Genomic DNA, 27,748 nt, shown 5'->3' with positions numbered 1-27,748 from the left:
GCCTGCAGGATGGCACAGACAGAAGGGAGCTATGAGTCTATCTCTAGGCCTGCATGACGGCACAGACAGAAGGGAGCTATGCAACATGTAGTTTTTTTCTCCCACTGAATGGTGACCCAGTCACACAAAAAGAAGGGAGCTATGGGACACTGACTCCCTCTCCAAACCTCGCACCTGAGTATCACCTCTCTGACATCACCAAGATTTATGATGGGAAAACTGGTTGTGTCTTCATCCTCCTCATTGTCCCCATCTCTAAGTTCTCCTGATACCACTTGTTGAGGTGTAGGAGGTACGTGAACTTGAGTCCGGAGCCAAGCACCTCCTGGTACCCCATCCTCTGCCCATACTCTATAATCTGCACAAGCTCCTTCAGGGATCAAAATATGGGAGTCATATTATCATCGAAGAACAAGAGGTGGGAGACATGTCATCTGTCTTACACCCATCGCCATCACTTGTTCCCTGTGCATTCAGAGCGAGCCCATGAGGTCTCTGCACATACTGAGCTTCACATGACTTTCATCGTTGTTGACTATCAAGTTGTTCTGGACCCAGGGTTATATGTAGCATGCGAATAAATCCAGATAGCTTAACTCGTCCCCTTTTTTAAAGCATGCAAAGTCCTTCTATTTTCTTCAGCTTTATTGGGGGGAGTTAACAGAAATAAAAGTACTTGCACAAGGTTATAATTGGCAGAGTTCTCTTGTCAGGAGAATGACCTAATGATGGGAATGTGTTCTGCGTTGTGAGAGAGAGTGCTTTTCTGAGAGGAAGGTGCTTTGATTTGGGGGGGAAGGTAAAAAAGGATTGCCTTTACAGAGGGAGGAATGGAGGGGAGAGTGCACTCACTTAGGCAGCTTGTTGGGAAAGGAAGCACACTTTCCTGTGACAGGAAGGAACAGGCTGAGGACCAATCCAATTAAACAGGGGCAGGGGAACAACAGGGCTAAACCAAACTCATGGCAATGAGAATTTGGGAGGTTGCCAGGGCAACCGACTAGTGGCTGTGTAAAGAGGGGAATACGTGTCAACAATGTTGCAGTTTACACAACAGCACGGGCTGCTAGAACAGGGGAAAAACGTGCAGCTTAACTTGGGAGAAACAGTTATTCTGAGAGCTGCAAAGGAACACGGAAAAATGTACAATCCTGTTCCAGGACACAAGTCAGTATATTTATTTTATTTATTCATCCACAAAGCGCCAAGGAAAGTTTATAAATGCATTGGTGGACCAGTGGTAGAATTCACGCCTTCCACGTGAGAGGCCCGGGTTAGAGGTGACCGAGAATGGAAAAAAATGAGTTAGGGGAAGTGTCAGAGATGTGTGCGGAGGTGTGCAAATGGACACCGTTTCGGGTGAAATGAACATATGGCTTTATTGCGCCTGTCCCTTTTAAACAGCACAGCAAACAAAAATATACAAAAACCACAAACACCTATCCCTGTGTAAGGGCTAACTTACTTCCCCCAGTCCCTCTCTTACAAGACTGGGAGGATCAGCCCCTTAACAGTAAACCACCCCAATGTCTCAGCGGTACCTAAAAGCAGGTGACCCTTCAGGTCAGTGGTGTCCAGGTGCCTTGGTGTGCTTAAGTGTTCAGCCTCTGGGAGGTTCCTGGGACCTCTGTGTCCAGGAAAAGAGGTCTGGTCCTCTTTTGTTTTGCTGTCAATGCACAGTCCTCCTGTGTATTCAAGACCCTCTCCTCATGTCACCACCGTCATGCTGAGGAAATCTCCCCCCTGTGTCTCACATGAGGCTATTTCACTGAGCTTTGAGTAGTCCAGGTGGATACTGGCTAATTGAGTCGCTGCAATTAACCAGCTCCATGCTGGTTTCAGAACTCTGGCAGCTTTATCCAAACAGGGATTAGTCCTTGTTTTCAAGAAGGCAGGGGTAGTCTTTTCAGCATAACACAAAATAACTGTTATCTATCAGGAGAGAGTTTGACAATGAGAATGTGTCATGGTGGGCCTTCCTATTTAAATGGGGAACACAAAAAGGCGTTGGGACAGGACCGTTACATTTCAATCGTGCTCCCCCACCAGCGAAATCAGCCAGCTCCAAGCATCAGACCACAACCCGGCACCGGGACCCTCGGGACACCGAGAAGGAGGTGCTAGCAGACACACCACAGAAACTAAACACCGGAGGATCGAAGGGGCAGCCCATGGACAGTTGGATTGCCATATTTGCTTATCAGTTAAGCACATTTCCCGAGTTCTTCACTTCTTACCTTTTCCGTCGAATAAAATAGATTTTATCCACCATTGGAGTCTTCTTCTCTTTGCCATGATTATTACGACTAAATGGATGGTGCCAATGACATTAGGAATAGGTGACCCTGGAATATGTGGAACCATTTGGTGTAGTTCTGACCCAATCTGTAAGAACGGTCTGTGTGTTGGTTCCACTGTACATATGATATTGTGTACCTAGTGAGGAGGCATCTGTTGTCTTAGATAAATGTACGAAGGTGGTCTTATCTTGTTTGATGGGGACATCAATGCTTTAGCAGGAGGAGGATGTAACCCCGTGTATGGCACACAGGTTCCTAGCAGGTTCCTCTCCGTTGGACATGTGACTATGAGGAGCCAGAAGAGAAGCTGCTGAAGAAGGAGGTACTAATAGGGAGAGAAGTTATTAAGGGGATGGCAGCTATGACAGTAGATTGTGGACCTGATTACAGCAGGTTCATTCCAGGTCTGCAGGCAGAGTGCACATGGAGCTGAGAGTTACAGTTCCTGAGGGGAAAGGAGAGCAGGAGCCGCAGGAGGGGACCCTCACCGGCGATAAAGACACAGTGGTACTGAAGCACATTATAGAGGAACAGGCCTTCAACATGTTCAGTACAAGATGAGCTCCCACGGTGTGCCGGCACCATCATAACCCAACATACCCAGGATTGGGAGGCTGCTGGACCACTGACACTGACTCACACCCACAATGCACTGTTTGGGGATTGTGTTGTATATGTGTACAGTGTGTTGTGGTCCCCTGCTGAGGATCACAACAACTCTTCTTATCAGTAAATATAATGGTTCTCCAAATCTCTCACTGCCAAAGCAGGACACAATATATTGCTTTGTCTCTTTGCTAGGGCCGTCACACTGAGACTGCTGTCATGTGTCCCTCGTGGGAATGGATGAGATTGAAAATGTTCAGACAGACAGAAGGGAGCTATGAGTCTGTCCCTCCCCCCGCAGGGTGACACAGTGACACAGACAGAAGGGAGATATGATTCTGTATCTCCCCCCGCAGAGTGACACTGTGACACAGACAAAAGGGAGCTATGAGTCTGTCCCTCCCCCCCTAGGGTGACACAGTGACACAGACAGAAGGGAGCTATGAGACTGTCCCTCCCCCCACAGGGTGACACAGTGACACAGACAGAAGGGAGCTATGAGCCTGTCCCTCCCCCCACAGGGTGACACAGTGACACAGACAGAAGGGAGCTATGAGCTTGTCCCTCCCCCCGCAGGGTGACACAGTGACACAGACAGAAGGGAGCTATGAGCCTGTCCCTCCCCCCACAGGGTGACACAGTGACACAGACAGAAGGGAGCTATGAGTCTGTCCCTCCCCCGCAGGGGGACACAGTGACACAGACAGAAGGGAGCTATGAGTCTGTCCCTCCCCCCGCAGGGTGACACGGTATGAGGGAAATAGTAGGAGATATAGGAATCGGTTATATAGGAGGAGTTACAGGGAGTGTTTATATAGGGTAATAGGAAGGGTTATAGGGAGCAATTGTATGGGATAATAGAGAAAGTTATACTGAGAGTGAGCTGTTATATAGAACAATATGAGGAGTTATAGGGAGATGTTATATGGAGAAATCAGAGGAGTTAAGCGAGGAGTTACCTGGATAATGAGGATAGGTGGGAAGGGCATGAAACGAGTTTGCTTCATAATACGCACAAAAAAACATATTTTCTGCTATCACTTGAACAACATTTTTTTTTACATTTATTTACTTAGAATAAACAGTGAGATGAGTAACTATACATTAAATATAACCTCAAAAGTAAACATTTATGGATGAATGTCATATTCTAACTCTGACTTCTGTCTTTCCCCATGAGACGTTCTCTCGAGTTCATGTTGGGTCGGAACAATATGATGAAACATTTGGGCACAAACATGCAGACCACCAGAGCCCAGCTGGAGGACAGGATGGCGAAGACCTCCATGGCCACGGTGTACTTGCCACGTGCGCTAAGGGAGGCCGGGATATAGGACACCCAGACACTGAGGAAGGCCAGCATGCTGAAGGTGATGAACTTGGCCTCATTAAAGTTGCCAGGGAGCCGCCTGGCCAGGAAGGCAACGATGAAGCTGATGGTGGCCAGGAGCCCAAGATATCCCAGCATGCACCAGAAGGCAGTGGGAGAGCCCTCATTACACTCAACAATGATGATTCCTGGTTGAGTTTGTATGTTGTATTCTGGGAAGGGAGGGGAGATTGACAGCCACGTGAGGCACAAGCACAGCTGAATAAGGACACTCAGTCCGATGACAATGTAGGATACCTTTGTCCCTGTCCACTTCCTTAGGCTGCTGCCCGGCTTGGTGGCATTGAAAGCGATGACAACGATGACGGTTTTGGCAAGGACACAGGAGACACACAGGGCAAAGACCATGCCGAATGTCACCTGGCGAAGAAGGCACTTCCCAGGTTGGGGGTAACCTATGAAAGCCAAAGAACAGAGGAAGCAGAGGGACAGGCACACCAGAAGAAGACAACTTAGAGAGAAGTTGTTGGCTCGGATAATGGGAGTAGCCCTGAAGTGGCTGAGAAGCCCTAAGAGGGCCAATGGGATCATTGAAGAAGTGACACTTGTGGCTACCAAAGCAGCACCCAAGGACTCTTCATAGGACAGAAACTCAATGGTCTTTGGGAGGCATCTGTCCTTTTGGACACTGGGCAACTGGTCCCACGGGCATCGAAGGCAGTCAATGGAGTCTGAAAGAGACCAAAACATATATCTCGGTTTGTGGAGCACACATAGCTTGTAATTTATCAAAGGAGATACTGTATAGGACAAATTATCGGAGAAGAAGAGAAGATTTTTTTGGAACAATTATAGGATTAGTTAGAGGAGGAGGGAATGGTTATAAGAGCAGTTAGGGGAGGACTTAGATGGCTTATAGGGAGCAGGTTTAGGAACATTTAGAAGAAAAATTATAGGGCACGAATTATATTATAATATAAATATAATAATCAATAAAAGCAAACAATGAAAGAAAGGAATCTGTGACCAAACGTCTTACAATGTTTGATGCAGTGGAAAACTTCCAGATACAGAAAGAAGAGGTGTGGATGTGAGTCTTTAGTATTCCCAAAGAGGGTGAGTAGGTAAATTTAGAGCGGGTCAGAGAATCATGATATAAAAGTAGTAAAATACATCACTGAGGTGACTTAAATATTTGGACAGATTGGAGACCCTAGAAGGAACTCTGGAAGGTAGAAAACAGGAGGTCCCCAGGTTGCCTTTCTGTTGATGTCACTAGTGGTACAGGAAGTTCCATGTGTCCAAGACATCAATGAGATTTCCCATAATCTTTAGCTTTTCTCAGGAATGAGAAAATACAACGGAACTGAATGATCGAGCTGCAGATACTTCTAATACTGGGGACACATTGCTCCCAACGACACTCAGTCTGACACAAGAAGGCCATGTTATATCCCTGCTCTTCTCATACACCCTCTCCTGCTGTTACCGCATGGTCCTGTCACATGGATCATGTTCTTAATAGTGGTGCAGCTACCAGATCCTCCAAATGTTTGCAGATAAATAGGTACCATAGCAGTAGCTCATCCACTCAGGCTGGACGGAAGAGCTTCCAAGTCATTCCTACGGAGTCCCCTAACCCACAGTATGCAGAATACTGGGATCAAATGTGCAGCAGGACTCCCAAAAATAAAGGTGAAGCCCTGACCTGCTGCCCAGTCTCATCTGTAGTACAGTGGGCAGCCGTGGCTTATTGTTGGGCACAGGGGGCTTGCCTATGTATTTATATGTACAAATGTTGGAAAAACAGTGATACCGCTCTGTTCAAGAGGTTATGGACATGCAAGGGTTAAGCTGGACTGACACTTGGTCAATGACATCAGAGTTTGACATGGTATGCCAGGAAAGGGGGACCCATTGTATGGGAATGTGTGTACTAGTCCTATTGTATGGGCCTGATATCTGTCTGTGTGCACTTTGTTGGGGGATGAGGAGGGGTAGACCACCTGCTGAGAGGACCACCCCATCTATGATTATCCCGCCACTGATTGGCTACGCCCCGTGTTCCTATTTTGTGAATGGGAACTCCAGCTAATATAACCAGGACAGACCTGATGAGCGAGAGAACCCTGGTAACAGACTTTGCGAGAGCCCCTGTGCGGTGTTCAGCAAAGGATCCTGAAGAGGCCCAGTGCAGGTGTCTGATGCGACCTAGCAGAGTTGTGTGCTTGGGCGCCAGAGCAAAGTACCGGGAGCTAAAGGAGAGCTCACGGGGAGGATCCTCTTTCAGTCATGGTGTGTAACTTCGGCTGGAGACAATTTGAGTGCTGGAACATCAGAGTTGAGTCTCAAATTAGAGAGACTGCTGTGGATAATCCCAGCGTGGCTGTGGATAACAGAGGTCTCTCCTGGAAGAGAGCTACCTGAAGAGTCAATCTTGAGGCCTCCAGCTTTGGTGGGTTGTGGTCCCCACCGCACAGTTCTAGGTAGCCAGGAGCCTCTTTTTCCTTCTGTTCCCTTGAAGGGATCTACTGTATTTGGGGCGTCTAGCTTCAGTGGGTGGAAGTCCGAACCACACCAGTTGAGTAGCAAGGAGGCTACCAACCACACAGGGCTAGACAGTCTGGAACCAACTAGCCTGTTTTGTTCATCGTTTCCCTAGAGGACTGTTTTGTATTTTGGACTGCACTTGGGCTCAGCTTGAGTCACCCACATGGACTAAAAAAGCCCAAGACCGCTATGCCCCGGCTGCATCCTGGAGGACAGTTACCTAGCCCTATCTATTTGAGTATTTGCCCGTTTATGTTGTAACTGTCCAGGGGAGTTGGATTACTATACCCATAAAAGACCCAATGCTCATTAGCTCCTTGTGTCGGGCTAGTGGTGACCTATGTCTGAAGGAATCCAATAGGGGATATAACAGGGTTGAGCCTACCCTACAGGCTCTGGTGAAAGAAGACAGTAAGGGGTCTGGGCACAGATCGGGAATCTCCAGGTTTTAAGTATCCTGTGACTCATACCACAAACACAACAAACTCTCAGTTTAATAGGTGCTGCTGGTCTTACAGGGCCTAAAAACATGTATTGTGCCCGCTACAGAAGAGGGCAGAGTATGAGCTGCCTTTAATGAAAGGGAGTTCCATTAGCAGCAATAAGTGAGAAAGGAATTAGGGAGTCAGAGGGATGGTTCGGAATGGGGTCATTCATGGTTCCAGAAAAAGTTCTTGTGGTTCCACAAATTTATTGAGATGTTTCTGTGTAAACTGAACCATCAGCACAAGAATGATCTACTTGATGCTTCTTTGAAAACATGGACCACAGTTTTAAGTGACCTTGGAGATGAAGGTCATCCCTCACCTGTTTGGTTGGAGATCTCTCCTTGGGGACAGGAGACACATTGGAAGCAGCAGACAGGCTTCCCTTCTAAAGCCGCCTTCCTGAAACCCGGAGAACAGCTCTGACTGCAGACGGAGAGAGGGACCTTGAGAGAGATGGGGGGCGGAGACAGATACCTCATTTTCAAGTGTATATACAGAGACTGAGACATCTATTACCTTTATATACAGAGAAATGAGAGACAAATATCTCTCTCATCTTTATACAGTTATACAGAGAGAGGGAAGAACAGATGCAGGCACTGAGCTATCTCTCACCCGTAGAGGTGACCTCCTCCCCAGGTGGGGCATTGATTGAGTCTCATTACTATTTAGTGCAGAGTTCTGCCCATACCTGTGTATTCCCCGCTGCCCACTGGATGGCGCCGGTGTTCACCACGAATGTGTCTCCTTGCCCGGCACTTACATCGTAACTCCCGACCTTCACGTGCTTTATGGTTCCCGAGGAACTCATTTGCCAGTTGACGATGTCGTACAGAGCGGGGATGTCCCCGTTGGAGTCGAAATACACGTCTTTGTCGTCTTTAGCCTGGAAACGGACGGACTTCATAGAGTGCAGAACCTAAGAGGAAGTTAATAGGATCAGAGGAGCCTCCTTGTGATGGGATAAAAGGGCGTCTTACAAACATGATTCTATAAGTTAATAGTGTTTCCGTAGTGCGGGATTCTCGGATGTAATACAGTATGAGCATTGTCTGTAAGTTTGTAGGGTCAGTGTGAATGAGAAAAATGTTGACTTTGTTCACTTCTAGGAATCCACTGCTAGAGACACCCTCTTATCCCATCAGAGGGAGACCCCACTTAACTTATCAACTGATAGGAATCTTGTTTGTGAGACGTCCTCTTATCCCATAGAGAGAAATGCAATTGATGTCATTAACTTATACAGTAGGAATGCCCTGCGTCTTATCTCATTAGCGAGAGGAACGGCTGACCCTATGAATAGCTCAAAGTAGAATCGAATGCTACAAACATGAAAGAGAAGATGGGTGAAGATACCTCCCATGGTTGGAAAGCCAAAGTCTCAGTGCATCTCCCACGCGATTCAAGGCAAGCCTCTTGCCTACGAGTTACGACATCCTGCAGGGCCCAGGCCAAAGCGGACACAGCAATGTGAATGCTGTAGGTCATCCCGAGAAAATTGATATTGTGAAATGTGCTTCCCAGAGACTCCTGACCGGTGCAGAGTCTGGTGCCGTTGGGCAAAGGAGTCCCTGGTCTCTCCCATTTGCAGACAAAGTGCTGCTCCCAAATCTCAGTCATGAAGATGTCATCTGGAGTCTTTTTGAGGTAGCCAGCGTTAAGAAACTCTATTAACCCTGGAATCTGCCCGCTGTGTAGTGCAAAGCCAATGGTGCCCCGTAGGATGCCCCAGTATTGCTCCTTGGATAACAGGGCTGAGGTTGACCATGACTCACTTGCCACCCAGCTCTTCCCCGTGACATTGCGCCTCAACAGCTCTTCTACAACCGGAATAAAATATAAATCACTGGAGAAGACAACAATAATATTGGCATTTGATGTTGCAATGACCCTTGAGAGGTGGGGGCTGTTGCGGTCGGGCCGGCTGGTCAGTATGAAATCGATGAAGGCTATACAGGCCCCAGATCTCAGTATCTCCATCTTGGTGGCCAAGATGCCCTCCTGCCCATAGTCATTGTCCTCAGCCAGCAGCCCCACCCATGTCCAGTTGAAGTAGGACACCAGCTGTGCCAGCCCTCGGGACTGGAAGACATCGCTGGGGACAGTCCTGAAAAAGGAAGGGAACTGTGCACGGTCGCTCAGGAGGGAGCTGGTTGACAGATAGCTGATCTGAAAGGAGATGGAGAGGAGATGAAGGTGGAGTGAGGAGCCTGGAACGTTTAGTCGGGCACAGGAATACATAGCCTGGCACCTTTAGGACTGGCCTAAGGGATACAGTGCCTTTCACATGTAGTGTTAGCAGATGGGATAAAGAGTCTGGCACATATAGGGCTGGTACAGGGGGATACAGAGCCTGGCACAATGTGTATGTATGTATGTATGCATGTATGTATGTATGCATGCATGTATGTAGTCCCAAAGGTCATACATGAATTGAAAACATGTTCACAATGACCACCGTCTATCTCCTACTGCACCCTGCCAACTTTCTCTCTTTTATCTCTCTCCTACTGCACCTCTCTCTCTCTCTCTTGCCTATTGCACCCCTGTCTCTCTATCTCTCTCTTTCTCTCTCTCTAACTGCACCACTGCCTTCTCTCTCTCCAACTGCATCCTATCTCGCTATCAACAACTGAAACCCCTCTCTCTCCTACTGCACCTCTCTCTCTCCTACTGCATCTCGCTCTCTCCCTTACTGCTTGACTGCATCACTCTCTCTCTTTTTTTTCTCTCTCTCCTCCTGCACCCCTGCCTTCTCTATCTCCTACTGCACCTCTCTCTCTCTCCTACTGCACCTCTCTCTCTCCCTTACTGCCTGACTCTCTCCCCTCCTGCACCCTCTGCCTTCTCTCTCCTCCTGCAACACCTACTCCTCTCTCTCCTCCTGAAGCCCCTGCCTCCTCTCTCTCTCTCCTCCAGCAAACATTGCTCCTTTCTACTCCTGCACCCTCTGCGAGAGAGTGCGGGAGAGCGAGAGAAAGAGAGAGAAAGAGAGAGAGAGAGAGAGAGAGAGAGATTAATGAATGAATGACCAGTGCTTACAATTGAAAGTAGACATGTAAGATCTGAAAAGGTTTGTACTGTACATGTGGAGGTTGGAGAGCTCTTTACCCATGTTATGAGACCGATGCTCATGTTACTCTTATTTCAAGTCAATTTATAACACACTCGTACCTCTCTTACCTGTGGGTATCTGTACAGTCCCAACAGGTGGGCCAATAGGATGGAGCGTGTGGACGCAGCATCTCCAATGACACCTGCTAGAGGAGGCCCTCTGTGACACCGGTAATTGGGGATGCTTCCTTTTCCTCCCGACAGCAGCCAGAATGTCCCCTCTACTGCCCGTCTCATGGAGACGCAGGAGTCAAATATCTGGAAGCCCAGGGAGATGTTGGGGAGGAGGTCGGGGTTTGAGTTAATATCTTCTATAGCAAATATCATCGCTCGCATGGTCTGATAATACTGGAATACAAACCTAGAGGGAAAAAAAATGTCATAAACCGTGTGTGTGATGGTGAGGGGGTACCCAGGCCAACGAATAAAGGTATTATGCCCGTCTGGGTGCCCCTGAGCCATATTGGGGAATTATAGAGTGCTAGCTCTGTGCCCATTAGTGGCTGCAACATTGCAAATGTATTAAACATGTCTGTGTGTGTCCCACCAGGTATAAGGTGGCGGCAATAATTTCATGAATTAAATGAGAGCGCATAGCGTTTAGCTAACTTCGGCTAGGAAGGTCCTGGAGCACTGCGTTTTGGCTGTGAGCGCTGCTGGAGTAAAATCATTAGAAAGGTTATGCCGCAATTTTTTTATAAAGGTACAGTATATACAAAAATGATGTATAAAAGTCTTCAAGGGTTATGTTTTTGGTAAAGTAATGTTCAGAGGAAGACATTCAGTGTGGATGAAGGTCCTTTTGCATAGGAAACAGAGGAAGCTACCCCGCCCCAATGCTTCAAAGGCCGTCCAGGATATGAAGGTGTTAACCATGTGTTAACACGGGTAGGGAAGCGTTAGACCCTGTGTTAGCAAGGAGGGGTGAAGGAAGAGACTTCAATAAGCCATCCTGCCAAATGGCTGCTCTGTCCAGACTTTCTGGCGCTAAGCCGGCAGGGGGTCTAGCATGACAAAAGGGAAAAGATGGCGTTTGTCGCACATGCCCAGTTGCTATGAAGCTTCCGGTGCCACTCTACAAAGAACTGGCAAAGTCAAGGATAGGTGGGATAATTTATTCCCACACAGAGATTGGCTGGCCAGGTTAGGTATAGGGAGTTTTAACCCTATAATAATCGGTGCAGCCCATCAGGAATAAGTTCCATCTGAGATTAATCATGCGGTAACAGTTCCATCTAAATTCCATCCTGTAACAAGACTTAACATCGTAACTAGTAAGTGTATTTTTTTCGTTGTAATTGTAAACCAAGCTGTGTATGTTCATTGTATAAATAAATGACCATTTATTTTATCTCTTGCTTTGCTCAATCAAAGGTGTTAAAAGCATTTGTCTCCCGTGACAGAGTGTGTTTGTGTCACAAAAACAAACACACACACACACACACACACACACACACACACACACACACACACACACACACACACACACACACACACACACACACACACACACACACACACACACACACACACACACACACACACACACACACACACACACACACACACACTCACTCACTCACTCTGTCAGTGTCACAAACACACACAGTGTCTTTTGAGCTTGTCAGTGTGGCAAACACAGGAGAGGGGCTCCCTCAGTCTGTCAGTGTCACACACAGGGAGAGGGGCTCCCTTAGTCTGTCAGTGTCACACACACAGGGAGAGCGGCTCCCTCAGTCCGTCAGTGTCACACACACAAGGAGATGAGCTCCTTCAGTCTGTCAGTGTCACACAAACAGTGTCCCCCAACATAGCAACAAAGATGACAATATTCAATTAAAACTTACGTCTCACATATAAGATCTGCAGGTTTGCTTGTGAAAAGGTTTTCGATGTAGCTTCTGCCCACGTGAATTGGAAAAGTTTCTCCAATAATAACGTCTCCAGCCCCGCTCAGATAATCATTCATATTTCCACCAGACAGATTGCATCCTCGCCCTGACCCCCAGCACATACACACTTCCACAGCTAATGTGTATAACCCCCACATTATAACGGGGAGCAATCTTCCAATTCTGTATAAACAGCAGCTCTGTCTGTGTCTGTGATTCATCTCTAACTCACAGGGAGAGGGGACCCTCAGTCTGTCACTGTCACACACACAGGGAGAGGGGCTCCCTCAGTCTGTCACTGTCACACACACACAGGGAGAGGGGTCCCTCAGTCTGTCACTGTCACACACACAGGGAGAGGGGCTCCCTAAGTCTGTCACTGTCACACACACAGGGAGAGGGGCTCCCTCAGTCTGTCAGTGTCACACACACAGGGAGAGGGGCTCCCTCAGTCTGTCACTGTCACACGCAGGGAGAGGGGACCCTCAGTCTGTCACTGTCACATACAGGGAGAGGGGACCCTCAGTCTGTCACTGTCACACACACAGGGAGAGGGGCTCCCTCAGTCTGTCACTGTCACACACACAGGGAGAGGGGACCCTCAGTCTGTCACTGTCACACACACAGGGAGAGGCTCCCTCAGTCTGTCAGTGTCACACACACAGGGAGAGAGGCTCCCTCAATCTGTCAGTGTCACACACACAGGACAGGGGCTCCCTCAGTCTGTCAGTGTCACGCATACAGTGTGCCCTAGTGTATCAGTTTTTATAAGGTGTGCAGATGTCCAGGGATTGCAGATATTAATTACACCATCTCCCATTAATTATCTTATCAAAGAAATGACAGCACCCTGGGAATCAGTGCTAATCCCAAATACACATCTCTCTATTTTCCTGCTCATCCATTCCCACGAGGGACACATGACAGCAGTGTCAGTGTGACGGCCCTAGCAATGAGAGGAAGCAACATATTGTGTCCTGCTTTGGCAGTGAGAGATTTGGAGAACCATTATATGTACAGATAAGAATAGTTATGGTTATGGGTAGAACGCAGAAGACTCGCAGGGGCAAAGTGAGAGATACAGTAAGTGCAGTAGATGGCAGTGCTTGGCCACACTCTGGGTATGGGACAGTGGCCATGACCCCAGGCTATAGGGATGTTTCATTTCAGAGACGAGTTTAGAGGTTTGACTTAAAGAGGGAGCAAGGGTGCTTGGCGTATATGGAGTGTGAGGGAGTCCCACAGGTATGGGGCAGTGAGACAAAAGGTGTTAAGGCCAGAGAGATCAGTGGAGGTGAAAGAGGCAGAGAGGAGACGGTTATGGGCAGAACGCAGGAGACGAGCAGGGGCAGAGCGAGACATCAGAGCTGGTATGTAGAGAGGAGCAGATGACTGGCAAAGAAAAGGTCCACGGCCCTCCAGGATTGAGAAAAATACCAACATTTATTTATTTAACGCACGAACACGTCATGAATTCCAAGAATAAATTCAGAGCGACGTTTCAGATCGAACAGGTCCTTTCTCAAGCTCTGGAGAAAGAAAAAAAGCTTAAACTAATGTTAGTGACTAATTAGTAATGGGATAATAGAAACACAATTCTGACCGAGGTCCTAAATGGCAAAGAAAACGAAATATGAAATATATAAAGATCATTTTTTTTCATTTAAAATACAAACTTTAAAACAACGATCACAATTCGTAGGTGTTATATATGAACCTTGATTTAGCTTAATCAATATATAAACCACGAGGAAAACTCCCGCATGTCCAGTTGGATGTTAAATATCCAGATTCCTCTAAAAAGAAGGGTTGGGTTGAAATATAAGCGGTTGGTGCATGTCACATATATATAATATAGGTGTACGATACCGTTCCAAAGTCAGGCAAGCACGAGGCAGCACACAAATGGTAGTTTGTCTACACAACAAAACAAGTGTATTTTGAAAAGTGGTACATCTATACCAACGTTTCAATCCTCTACACAGGACCTTCCTCAGGGGTATGTAAGGGAAGATTGACAGAAACACCATAGGTATATATATATATACTAGCTGAGAGACCCGGCGTTGCCCGGGATGTAAATGCGTAATAGGTAGTATTATTTAGAAATGGTGGAACAATAGGTGACTATTTGGAGGGGATGGGAGGGGGGGAAAGTGGACAGGAGGGGGGGGAGAGTGGACAGGGGGGGAGAGTGGACAGGAAGGGGGGAGAGTGAACAGGAGGGGGGGGAGAGTGGACAGGGGGGGGGAGAGTGGACAGGAGGGGGGGTGACAGTGGACAGGAGGGGGGGGAGAGTGGACAGGGGGGGGGGAGAGTGGACAGGGGGGGGGGGTGACAGTGGCCTGGAGGGGGGGTGACAGTGGACAGGAGGGGGGGCAGTGGACAGGAGGGGGGGGCAGTGGACAGGAGGGGGGTTGGTTTGGTTTAAATTGACTGGTCCCTCCTCTCCACTCCCCCTGTATCTTTCTCCGCTCCTGACCCCCCCCCACCCCCACCCCCCATGTGTAGCTCCGGTCCCCACTCTACAGTGTCTGAGACAATGTGTAACACACACACACACGCACACAGACACACACACAGACACAGACACACACACACACACACTCAGTCACTCAGTCACACACTCACACACTCACACACTCACACACACTGACCTCTCCTTCTGGCCGCCGCCATGTTAGTTAGTCCACGAGGGAGGAAGGGGTCCCTCCTTCCACCGCCATCTTAGGTGCCGCGTGGCAGTGGTAGGCTGCCCTGGCCAATGCCTGTCCCCGCGCCAGGGAGGTGAGCGGGAGGTGAGCGGGAGGTGAGGGGAGGTGAGTGGAGGGTGAGGGGAGGTGAGTGGAGGGAGCGGGAGGTGGGTGGAGGGAGCGGGAGGTGAGTGGAGGCAGCGGCAGGCTGCCCTGCCCACTGCCTGTCCCCGCGCCGGGGAGGGAGTTGAGCGGGAGGGAGGTTAGGTGCCGCGTGGCAGCGGTAGGCTGCCCTGGCCAATGCCTGTCCCCGCGCCAGGGAGGTGAGCGGGAGGTGAGGGGAGGTGAGTGGGAGGTGAGGGGAGGTGAGCGGGAGGTGGGTGGAGGGAGCGGGAGGTGAGTGGAGGCAGCGGCAGGCTGCCCTGCCCACTGCCTGTCCCCGCGCCGGGGAGGGAGTTGAGCGGCCCCGCGCCGGGGAGGAAGTTGAGCGGGAGGGAGGTGAATGGAGAGGGAGGTGAATGGAGCGGGAGGTGGAGGGAGTTGAGCGGGAGGGAGGTGAGTGGAGCGGGAGGTGGAGGGAGGTGAGTGGAGAGGGAGGTGAGTGTGATGGGGGGGGTGAGAGGACAGAGAGAGGTGTGTGTGTGTGTGTGTGTGTGTGTGTGTGTGTCCCTGTGTGTCCTTTGGCCCGTCACTCCGCCTCAGGCCAATGAGAGGTGTGCGGGGGCGGGCGACCCAAGGGACCAATGAGATTTCCCCTAGGGACACCGGACATCCAGGCAGGCAGGCAAACATACAGTGCTTTCACTAATATAGTATAAGATATATATATATATATATATATATATATATATCATCATGTTTTAAGTTATGGTGGGTGAAAAAGGCAACAAGAGGTTCCTTGTCACCTTTTTCACCCACCATAACTTAAAACGTGATGGTAAACCCTACAGTCTTGAAAATTGCAAAGCCAGCAGTACAACCAACTTCACACTGATGAGACCCAGTAAGGTTGAAACATGTCTGCGAGTGGTTTCTCTGGCTTTGCATCTAATCCCATGCTGTGCTTTAAAGCTGTGTTAACAGCGAGGATTAGCTTATATGGGCTCCATGTAACAATGGGTTTTTAGGCAAAAGGTGACACATTATGTGCTCATTTGCATGTCATTTCCCAGAATCCCTTGCTGCAGTGGAAGCGCCGTATGCTGTGGATAATGGCGAAAGGCGGGGTTGCAGACCTGTGTAAGACATGTGAATGTGCTCACAATTGATCTTTTTATTTGAGATATATATATATATATATTTACACACACACACCACAGTGCAAGCAATAAATCCAAGCAATCAAACGATTACCACAAAACAATGACAAAGTCACTAAAACTGCGAAAATGGCGTCACGTGCTGTATGTGTTTACATGAGGCACCATCATGTTGCTGACATCATTGTGAGTGCAGGCGCCTCTATCGTAAAGCGCACAGCATCCGTGGAAACCAGCGTGAGCCAGTTGCATCCTCTGCGAATCCTGATACTTTGCCCGGCGCATGCGCACTGGTAGCGCGTCCTCCGGTCGTCACGGCGGTCATTCGGCGCGTGCGCACCACCAAAGCGTCTTTTTTCCGATTCGGCATGGCGATGGTCTGGCGCGTGCACACCAACGGACGCACGGCACTGCATTGAGAGTCAAAAGGGCAAATACCGAATGCGGTGGCAGCATAAAAACCAATGAGCGTGAGGGTGGGGGTGGGGGGGGCCTGCGTAAAGGAGCGGCGTGCTGTGTACACAACGAAAACACGCAGAGATTGCGGCAACGAGTCGGGCATGAAAAAAGAGATGACCACGGTACAGACCGCCACAGTGCAATCAATGTTTGGTTTGTAAGACGGCACACTATCATGAAGGGGACTGAGCATAGAACTAGTGGGCACTGGTAACACATTACCTCCCGTTGGTCCATGCCCATGGGAATCTGTGTATTTCCTGCGTGCAGCTGGTCTCAGCTGCTTATGGGAGGGTAGTGGCCCCTCCCCCCCAAGGTTTAAGCTGGCCCCTCCCCACTTTCCAAGTTGGCAGGTCAGTTTCATTTTGCTGGGATACTTATACAGGTAAATAAGAATTTTAACTCAGGTAGTGTTAGGACCTGCTAACGGTCATGCCTTGTAACTGGCAGCCGGCTTAAGACGCTTTGGCCAAAGGGTTAAACTAAATGACCCCTTTACAAGAGAATATATAGGTATTGCACTGTGTATTTTTGTCACATTGGAAGTAGCTTTTGGCATCTTTGTTTTTTGTTGTTGTATACATTTAGTCACGCCCACTGGCACTCCTTTTGACACTTATATGCATATATATATAGATTATATACCTGGTTACATTATTCCCTACTAGGATACATCCATGTGTCATTGCCCATTTGTTTTTGGTGCTTTCTTTGGGAGACGTGTATAGGGACTAAGGAAGTACCATTAGATACCCTGTGTCTTTTGGGAACGGGCCTGAAGAAGGGGTTCATAACCCGAAACTTTGCCGCCCCCCTTTTCCCCTATACTTTTACGTTTGTTCATCCCACCCCTTCCCTTCCCTCCCCCTTTTTGTATTGTGGTTTTTTCACTCACTTCGTGTTGTGCTTATTAAACTTTTTGGTTCACCATTCCCCCATTTTCCTTCTTTTGTGTGCTGGGAACATTTAATATTTTTTATTTTTTAGTATCTGCTGCTCGATCAATCAGTTCCGTTGTATTTTTCCATTCCTGGGAAGAGCTAAAGATTATGGGAAAGCTCATTTATATCTTGGACACGTGGAACTTCCTGTACCACATGTGACATCATCAGAGAGGCAACCTGGGGACTTCCTGTTTTCCACCTTCCAGAGTTCAATATGCTTTTAATAAAAGAGTACTTAAACCTTCTAGGGTCTCCTTTCTGTCCAGATATTCAAGTCACCTCAGTGAAGTATATTACTAACTTTATATTATGGTTCCATGATCAATACATTTACTCACCCCCATGGCGATATACTAGAGACCACCGCACTCCCACCTCTTCCTTCTCTCTCTGGAAGTATTCCACTGCATCAACAATTCAATGATCTTTGTTCACAGATTCCTTACTTTTAATGTTTACTTTTCTTTGGTGTGTGATTATTAATGTATCATACTTATATTCCCAATAATTGCCTCCCTATAACTCTTCCTCTAACTGTTCCAGTAACATCTCCCTAAAAGCCCTCCATCACCTGCTCCACAAACTGCTCTCTATAAGTCCTCCTTTAACGGCTCTCTATAACTAATCTCCAACTGCTCCTCTAACTGCTTCCTATTATGCCTCGCCTATGTGTTTCTATAACCATTCCCTACCAATCTATCTACTTCTATAATCATTCCATGTAACTCTTCCTTTATCTGCTCCGATAACTTCTCAATATATGTCTCCTCGTATAAATTACAAGCTATGTGTGCTTCACAAACCGAGATATATGTTTTGGTCTCTTTTACACTCCATTGCCTGCCTTCGATGCCCGTGGGACCAGTTGCCTAGAGAAAGACTCATAGCTCCCTTCTGTCTGTGTCACGGTGTCACCCTGCGGGGGGAAGGACAGACTCATAGCTCTCTTCTGTCTGTGTCACTGTGTCACCCTGCGGGGGGAGGGATAGACTCCTAGCTCCCTTCTGTCTGTGTCACTGTGTGTCAGGGTTCTGCTCGCCACAAACCAGGGTCGGACCGTGTGGCTGAGGTAGGGTTGTAAAAGCACCGACCTGAGACCGCGCAGGCTGATCCGGATTGCGCAATTCGTTGTCATACGTAGCAGGATCAGGATAGGAGAAGACAGCGTCGTAGTTGTACAAGCCAGGGTCAGGACAGGAGACATCAGGATAAACATTGTTCAAGCAAGAGTTTGGCAACAGGTAGTCAGGAGAGCCCCGCTTCAGCTTAGGAGTGCGGGGTTGTCCTCTGCGCGAGCGACGACCATGGCCCATGGTACTGGTCACAGGAGATGGTAAGCAGACCAGAGTAGCACACCGCTTTGCTGCACGGGTGAACCAGTGCTACAGCACAAGAGTCCTGAGCGGGCTGGGGAATCCTCTGTAACAGCGCAGGAACCAGGACACGGCCTCTCTAGATTAGGGAAAAAGTAGGACCCCAGGAACCAGGAAGCTGAAGATACACAGGGAAACCTCCGCTTCAGTGCAGGAAATCAGGAGACTGAAGGACGCAGGGGATACCTTTGCTTCAGTGCAGGAAAGCAGGAAGCTGAAGACGTAGGGGATACCTTTGCTTCAGTGCAGGAAACCAGGAAGCTGAAGACGTAGGGCGAAACCTCCGCTTCAGCACAGGAAAACAAGCGGGAGCTTGAAGGAAGCTGAAGGACGCAGGGCGAAACCTCCGCTTCAGCACAGGAGAACAAGCGGGAGCTTGAAGGAAGCTGAAGGACGCAAGGCGAAACCTCCGCTTCAGCACAGGAGAACAAGCGGGAGCTTGTGGCAGAACAGAAAGACATCCGGAAAGGACTAGGCCAATCCCCGGAGGGGGTGTGAAGGTACTGCTCCAATGAGTGAATCCAAGTCTAGGTTGCAGTGAGAGGCTGCACAGCTGCAGTAGATACCAGAGGGAGTGTGTGGCAGTATTGCTTTGGTGAGAGAATCCAGGCTGCAGTAAATAACAGGAGGAGTGTTCCAGGACTGCACAAGTCTGCAAGGTGAGGCAAACCATAAACCGCGGAGCGGATTCCTTACACAGTGTCACCCTGCGGGGGGAGGGACAGACTCATAGCTCCCTTCTGTCTGTCACCCTGCGGGGGGAGGCACAGACTCATAGCGCCCTTCTGTCTGTGTCACTATGTCATCCTGCGGGGGAAGGGACAGACTCATAGCTCCCTTCTGTCTGTGTCACTGCCATTAAGTCACTTTGCTCTTACCTGGGACTGATCCTTTAACACACAACATACTGTACATCACTGAAATTATGTTCCTTGCACCTTCAGTACATCAAAGATATAAAGTAAAAAGAAAGAAAAAAAATTGAGAGTGAATGTCTGGCATGAAGAGAAAGGTGGAGATAGAAAGACAGAGAGAGAGAGAGCTCAAATATTCAATAATATCATTTAGAGGCGACCTCCAATGGTTGATCCTTCTTTGTTCTATTTTTTCCCTCTCTCCATTAAATTGTCTCTCGTGTTCAGATCTGGCCTGAAGAGGATAATGAAGCACTTGGGCACAAACATGCAGACCACCAGAGCCCAGCTGGAGGACAGGATGGCGAAGACCTCCATGGCCACGGTGTACTTGCCACGGGCACTGAGGGAGGCTGGGATATAGGACACCCAGACACTGAGGAAGGCCAACATGCTGAAGGTGATGAACTTGGCCTCGTTAAAGTTGCCAGGGAGCCGCCTGGCCAGGAAGGCAACGATGAAGCTGATGGTGGCCAGGAACCCAAGATAACCCAGCATGCACCAGAAGGCAGTAGGAGAGCCCTCATTACACTCAACAATGATAATCCCTGGTTGGGTTTGTATGTTGTATTCTGGGAAGGGAGGGGAGCTTGACAGCCACGTGAGGCACAAGCACAGCTGAATAAGGACACCCAGTCCAATGACAATGTAGGACACCTTTGTCCCTGTCCACTTCCTTAGGCTGCTGCCTGGCTTGGTGGCATTGAAAGCGATGACAACGATGACCGTTTTGGCAAGGACACAGGAGACACACAGGGCAAAGACCATGCCGAATGTCACCTGGCGAAGGAGGCACTTCCCAGGTTGGGGGTAACCTATAAAAGCCAAAGAGCAGAGGAAGCAGAGGGACAGGGACACCAGAAGAAGACAACTTAGAGAGTAGTTGTTCGCTCGGATAATGGGAGTGGTCTTGTAGTTACTAAAAAGCCCCAAGAGGGCAACTGGGATCATGGAGGAAAAGACACTAGTGGCTACCAAAGCAGCACCCAAGGACTCTTCATAGGACAGAAACTCAATGGTCTTTGGGAGGCATGTGTCCTGTTGGACACTGGGCAACTGGTCCCACGGGCATCGAAGGCAGTCAATGGAGTCTGAAAGAGACCAAAACATATATCTTGGTTTGTGGAGCATACATAGCTTGTCATTTATCAAAGGAGATACTGTATACTGTAGAACAAGTTATCGGAGCAGTTAAGGGAAGAGTTTTTTGGAACAATTATAGGATTAGTTAGAGGAGGAGGGAATGGTTATAAGAGCAGTTAGGGGAAGACTAAGAGGGCTTATAGGGAGCAGGTTTAGGAACACTTAGAGGAAGAGTTATATGGCGGGAAATTTTGGCAATATAAATATAAAACAGTAATAATCCCACACTAAATAAAAGCAAACAATAAAATAAAGGAATCTGTGACCAAACATCTTACAATTTTTGATGAAGTGGAAAACTTCAAGAGAAAGAAGGAAGAGGTGTGAATGTGAGTCTTTATTATCTCCCCAAGAGGGTGAGTAAGTGCGTTTAGAGCGGGACACAGAATCATGATATAAAACTAGTAAAATACTTCACTGAGGTGACTTAAATACTGTATTTGGACAGAAAGGCGACCCTAGAAGGAACTCTGGAAGGTAGAAAAAAAGAGGTCCCCAGGTTGCCTTTCTGATGATGTCACTTGTGGTACAGGAAGTTCCATGTGTCCAAGACATCAATAAGATTTCCCATAATCTTTATCTCTTCCCAGGAATGGGAAAATACAACAGAACTGAATGGTCGAGCTGCAGATACTTCTAATACTGGGGACACATTGCTGCTAAAGAAACTCAGTCTGACACAAGAATGCCATGTTATATCCCTGCTCTTCTCATACACCCTCTCCTGCTGTCACTTCATGGTCCTGTCACATGGATCATGCTCTTAATAGTGGTGTAGCTACCAGATCCTCCAAATGTTTGCAGATAAATAGGTACCATAGCAGTAGCTTCTCCACTCGTGCTGGACGGAAGAGCTTCCAAGTCATTCCTACGGAGTCCCCTAACCCACAGTATGCAGCATACTGGGATCAAATGGGCAGCAGGACTCCCCCCAAAAATAAAGGTGAAGTCCTGACCAGTCTTATCTGTAGTACAATGGGCAGCCGTGGGTTAATGTTGGGCACAGGGGGCTTGCCTATGTATTTATATGTAGAAATGTTAGAAAAACAGTGATACCGCTCTGTTCAAGAGGTTATGGACATGCAAGGGTTAAGCTGGACTGACTCTTGGTCAATGACATCAGAGTTGGACATGGTATGCCAGGAAAGGGGGACCCATTTTATGGGAATGTGTGTACTAGTCCTATTGTATGGGCCTGATATCTGTCTGTGTGCACTTTGTTGGGGGATGAGGAGGGGTAGACCACCTGCTGAGAGGACCACCCCATCTATTTTGTGAATGGGAACTCCAGCTAATGTAACCAGGACAGACCCAATGAGCAAGAGAACCCTGGTAACAGACTTTGCGAGAGCCCCTGTACGGTGTTCAGCAAAGGATCCTGAAGAGGCCCAGTGCAGTTGTCTGATGCGACCTAGCAGAGTTGTGTGCTTGGGCGCCAGAGCAAAGTACCGGGAGCTAAAGGAGAGCTCACGGGGAGGATCCTCTTTCAGTCATGGTGTGTAACTTCGGCGGGAGGCAATTTGAGTGCTGGAACATCAGAGGGGAGTCTCGAATTAGAGAGACTGCTGTGGATAATCCCAGCGTGGCTGTGGATAACAGAGGTCTCTCCTGGAAGAGAGCTAACTGGAGAGCCAATCTTGAGGTCTCCAGCTTTGGTGGGTTGTGGTCCCCACTGCACAGTGCTAGGTAGCCAGGAGCCACTTTTTCCTTCTGTTCCCTTGAAGGGATCTACTGCAGGGTTTCCAAACTTTTTTTTCCGTGACCCGGTTATTTTTGAACTTCTCCTTCGTGACCCACTAAAAATTTTATCGCCTATACTGGCCTATAGGGCCTGCACAGACACACACACAGCCACTGATACACACACACAGCCACTGATACACACACACACACAGCCACTGATACACACACAGACACACACACAGCCACTGATACACACACACACAGCCACTGATACACACACACACACAGCCACTGATACACACACAGACACACACACAGCCACTGATACACACACACACAGCCACTGATACACACACACACACACAGCCACTGACAGACACGCAGCCACTGACACACACACTGATACATACACACAGCCTCTGATACACACACACACACGCAGCCACTGACACACACGCAGCCACTTACACACACACGCAGCCACTGACACACATGCAGCCACACAGAGACACTGCTACACACACACACACACACTGATACACACACACACTGATACACACACACTCTGATACACACAAACACACTGATACAGATACACACACACACACACACTCGCTCTCCCCTATACGCACACAGACACAAACAGTGAATTACAGGCAACAACGGATGTGAGTGACTGGAGAGGGGGCCAGGGGCACTTGGGTGGGAGGGAGGGGGCCAAGGGCACTTGGGTGGGAGGGAGGGGGCCAGGTACACTTGGGTTGGAGGGAGGGGGCCGGGGCACTTGGGTGGGAGGGAGGGAGGGGGCCAGGGGCACTTGGGTGGGAGGGAGGGGGCCAGGGGCACTTGGGGTGGAGGGAGGGGGCCAGGGGCACTGCGTTGGGTGGGGGGCACATGAGGGGGCCAGGGGCACTTGGGTGGAAGGGATGGGGCCAGGGTCACTTGGGTGGGTGGGAGGGAGGGGGCCAGGGGCACTTGGGTGGGAGGGAGGGGGCAAGGGGCACTTGGGTGGGAGGGAGGGGGCCAGGGGCAATTGGGTGGGAGGGAGGGAGCCAGGGGCACTTGGGTGGGTGGGAGGGGGCCAGGGGCACTTTTTCGGGGTCAGGGGCACTTAGGGGGGCAGGGGCACTTGGGCGGGTTGGAGGGAGGGGGCACTTGGGTGGGTGGGAGGAAGGGGGCCAGGGGCACTTGGGTGGGTGGGACGGAGGGGGCCAGGGGCTCTTGGGTGGGTGGTAGGGAGGGGGCCAGGGGCACTGGGTTGGGTGGGGGGCACATGAGGGGGCCAGGGGCACTTGGGTGGGTGGAAGGGATGGGGCCAGGGGCACTTGGGTGGGTGGGAGGGGGCCAGGGGCACTTGGGTGGGTTGGAGGGTGGGGGCCAGGGGCACTTGGGTGGGTGGGAGGGAGGGAGGGGGCCAGGGGCACTTGGGTGGGTGGGAGGGGGCCAGGGGCACAGGGGTGGGTGGGTGGGAGGGGGCCAGGGGCACTTGGGTGGGTGGGAGGGGGCCAGGGGCCCTTGGGTGGGAGAGACAGGGCCAAGGGCACTTGGGTGGGAGGGAGGGGGCCAGGGGCACTTGGGTGGGAGGCAGTGACTGGGTGGGATGACTTACCTTGCCGCCGGACGCTTTCCCCTGCTGCCCCCGATATCCCATCTGCCCGGGACGGGAGGTGGGCTTGGGGGCACGGGAGGTGGGCTTGGGGGCATGGGAGGGGGGCTCGGGAGGGGGTGCCATGGCAGGGGGTGCCACGGGAGGTGAGCTCGGGAAGCTGGCCACAGGGGGAAGCGGGCCGCAGTAGGAGCTTGTACTTCCCCCTCCGTCCCACGTAACGTGCGGGCCGCAGAGGAGCTGGTACTTCCCCCTCCGTCCCACGTAACGTGCGGGCCGCAGAGGAGCTGGTACTTCCCCCTCCGTCCCACGTAACGTGCGGGCCGCAGAGGAGCTGGTACTTCCCCCTCCGTCCCACATAACGTGCGGGCCGCAGAGGAGCTGGTACTTCCCCTTCCGTCCCACGTTGGAAGCGGGGGGGGGGGGGGGGAAGGGAGCGGGCCCTGCGCAAGCGCACGGGACCACGGGAGGACGGGAGACACTGCGAGGCCAGCCTCGCTGCGACCCAGCAATTTTGGTGCCGTGGCCCGGTGCCGGGTCGCGACCCACCATTTGGGAAACGCTGATCTACTGTATTTGGGGCATCCAGCTTCAGTGGGTGGAAGTCCGAACCACACCAGTTGAGTAGCAAGGAGGCTACAAACAACACAGAGCTAGACTGTCTGGAACCAACTAGCCTGTTTTGTTCATCGTTTCCCTAGAGGACTGTTTTGTATTTTGGACTGCACTTGGGCTCAGCTTGAGTCACCCACATGGACTAAAATAGCCCAAGACCGCTATGCCCCAGCTGCATCCTGGAGGACAGTTACCTAGCCCTTTCTATTTCAGTATTTGCCCGTTTATGTTGTAACTGTCAAGGGGAGTTGGATTACTATACCCATAAAAGACCCAATGCTCATTACTGCTGCGGCACAGTTTATTCGAGCATTTGCCCGTTCTGTGCCGCAGCAGTAGCCTGGCGCGCGCCCGAGTGTGACGGGCGCGCGCCGAAGCAGCGGAAGAGCGCCCTCCGATCGGGGCGCTCTCCCTACCACTGCCGGGTCCGCCGGGTCCCCCGGAACCCCCTGCCGCTGTCCCGCGATCGCGGGACACCAGGGCTCCCTCGGGGAGCCCTGGACGCGCGTGCAGGGGGCGCAGGCTCCCGAAGACGCGTGACCGCGCGTCTATGACGCGCGGCACGCCGAGGGGCGGCCACTAGCAAGCCGGGAAATCTCCCGGCTTGCGGATCTGGCCGCACTGCGATAAAGTGTGTCGCCAGTGTAGCTCCTTGTGTCGGCTAGTGGTGACCTATGTCTGAAGGAATCTAATAGGGGATATAACAGGGTTGAGCCTACCCTGCAGGCTCTGGTGACAGCAGACAGTAAGGGGTCTGGGCACAGATCGGGGATCTCTGGATTTTAGGTATTCCGTGACTCATACCACAAACTCAACAAACTCTCCGTTTAATAGGTGCTACTGGTCTTACAGGATCTAAAACCATATAGTGTGCACGCTACAGAAGAGGGCGGAGTATGAGCTGCCTTTAATGAAAGGGAGTTCCATTAGCAGCAATGAGTGAGATTGGAATTAGGGAGTGAGAGGGATGGTTCGGGATGGGGTCATACATGGTTCCAGAAAACGTTCTTGTGGTTCCACAAAGTTATTGAGATGTTTCTATTGAAACTGAATGATCAACACAAGAATGATCTACTTGATGCTACTCTGAAAACATGGACCACAGTTTTAAGTGACCTTGGAGATGAAGGTCATCCCTCACCTGTGTAGTTGGAGATCTCCCCTTGGGGACAGGAGACACACTGGAAGCAGCAGGCAGGCTTCCCTTCTATAGCTGCTTTCCTGAAACCCGGAGAACAGCTCTGACTGCAGATGGAGAGAGGGACCTTGAGAGAGATGGGGGGCGGAGACAGATACCTCATTTTCAAGTGTATATACAGAGACTGAGACATCTATTACCTTTATATACAGAGAAATGAGAGACAAATATCTCTCTCATCTTTATACAGTTATACAGAGAGAGGGAAGAACAGGTGCAGGCACTGAGCTATCTCTCACCCGTAGAGGTGACCTCCTCCCCAGGTGGGGCATTGATTGAGTCTCATTACTATTTAGTGCAGAGTTCTGCCCATACCTGTGTATCCCCCGCTGCCCACTGGATGGCGCTGGTGTTCACCACGAATGTGTCTCCTTGCCCGGCACTTACATCGTAACTCCCGACCTTCACGTGCTTTATGGTTCCCGAGGAAGTCATTTGCCAGTTGACGATGTCGTACAGAGCGGGGATGTCCCCATTGGAGTCGAAATACACGTCTTTGTCGTCTTTAGCCTGGAAACGGATGGACTTCATAGAGTGCAGAACCTAAGAGGAAGTTAATAGGATCAGAGGAACCTCCTTGTGATGGGATAAAAGGGCGTCTTACAAACATGATTCTATAAGTTAATAGTGTTTCCGTAGTGCGGGATTCTCTGATGTAATACACAGTATTAGCATCGTCTGTAAGTTTGTAGGGTCAGTATGAATGAGAAAAATGTTGACTTTGTTCACTTCTAGGAATCCACTGCTAGAGACACTCTCTTATCCCATCAGAGGGAGACCCCACTTAACTTATCAACTGTTAGGAATCTTGTTTGTGAGACGATCTTATCCCATAGAGAGAAATGCAATTGGCGTCATTAACTTATACAGTAGGAATGCCCTGCGTCTTATCTCATTAGCGAGAGGAACGGCTGACCCTATGAATAGCTCAAAGTAGAATCGAATGCTACAAACATGAAAGAGAAGATGGGTGAAGATACCTCCCATGGTTGGAAATCCAAAGTCTCAGTGCATCTCCCACGCGATTCAGGGCAAGCCTCTTGCCTACGAGTTACGACATCCTGCAGAGCCCAGGCCAAAGCAGAAACAGCAATGTGAATGCTGTAGGTCATCCCGAGAACATTGATATTGTGGAAGGTGCTTCCAAGAGACTCCTGACCGGTACAGAGTCTGGTGCCGTTGGGCAACGGAATCCCAGGTCTCTCCCATTTGCAGACAAAGTGCTGCTCCCAAAACTCAGTCATGAAGATGTCATCTGGAGTCTTTTTGAGGTGGCCGGCATTAAGAAACTCTCTTAACCCAGGAATCTGCCCGCTGTGTAATGCAAAGCCGATGGTGCCCCGTAGGACGCCCCAGTATCGCTCCTTGGATAACAGGTCTGAGGTTGACCATGACTCACTTGCCACCCAGCTCTTCCCCGTGACATTGCGCCTCAAGAGCTCTTCTACCACCGGAATAAAATATAAATCATTGGAGAAGACAACAATAATATTGGCATTTGATTCTGCAATGACCCTTGAGAGGTGGGGGCTGTTGAGGTCGGGCCGGCTGGTCAGTATGAAATCGATGAAGGCTATACAG

At 49.9% G+C, this 27,748-nt stretch overlaps 2 protein-coding genes across 2 annotated transcripts; both read right to left on the bottom strand.

The window, feature by feature from the left end:
- Positions 1–205: 205 nt before the first annotated feature.
- Positions 206–12,357, bottom strand: LOC142471107 (extracellular calcium-sensing receptor-like). Its single transcript, XM_075577902.1, has 9 exons — positions 12,236–12,357; positions 10,458–10,749; positions 8,706–9,443; positions 7,966–8,193; positions 7,594–7,717; positions 4,068–4,967; positions 1,542–1,685; positions 1,051–1,121; positions 206–370 (listed from the first exon to the last, which is right to left on the bottom strand). The coding sequence occupies exons 1-9, from the start codon at positions 12,355–12,357 to the stop codon at positions 206–208; spliced, it is 2,784 nt and encodes a 927-aa protein (XP_075434017.1).
- A 7,751-nt stretch (positions 12,358–20,108) lies between these two features.
- On the bottom strand, positions 20,109–26,270 carry LOC142471105 (vomeronasal type-2 receptor 26-like). The gene is made up of 2 exons (XM_075577901.1): positions 26,111–26,270; positions 20,109–21,013 (listed from the first exon to the last, which is right to left on the bottom strand). Exons 1-2 carry the CDS (start codon positions 26,268–26,270, stop codon positions 20,109–20,111), a joined length of 1,065 nt encoding a protein of 354 aa, XP_075434016.1.
- Between the last annotated feature and the right edge of the window lie 1,478 nt (positions 26,271–27,748).

This window comes from Ascaphus truei, chromosome 20, assembly GCF_040206685.1.
Source record: "Ascaphus truei isolate aAscTru1 chromosome 20, aAscTru1.hap1, whole genome shotgun sequence".
NCBI lineage: Eukaryota > Metazoa > Chordata > Amphibia > Anura > Ascaphidae > Ascaphus > Ascaphus truei.
Note: the sequence above shows the minus strand (reverse complement) of the source record. Positions and strands in the feature narration are given on the sequence as shown.

Excerpts from the sequence above, each read along its gene's own strand:
- LOC142471107 (XM_075577902.1), bottom strand. The coding sequence starts at position 12,357 with ATGAATGATTATCTGAGCGGGGCTGGAGACGTTATTATTGGAGAAACT. Across the intron at positions 7,718-7,965 it reads GGGCAGCGGGGAATACACAG|GTCCCTCTCTCCGTCTGCAG; the intron begins GTATGGGCAGAA and ends ATCTCTCTCAAG. Across the intron at positions 4,968-7,593 it reads AGAGATCTCCAACCAAACAG|ACTCCATTGACTGCCTTCGA; the intron begins GTGAGGGATGAC and ends GGTCTCTTTCAG.
- LOC142471105 (XM_075577901.1), bottom strand. The coding sequence starts at position 26,270 with ATGAGGTATCTGTCTCCGCCCCCCATCTCTCTCAAGGTCCCTCTCTCC. Across the intron at positions 21,014-26,110 it reads GGAGATCTCCAACTACACAG|ACTCCATTGACTGCCTTCGA; the intron begins GTGAGGGATGAC and ends GGTCTCTTTCAG.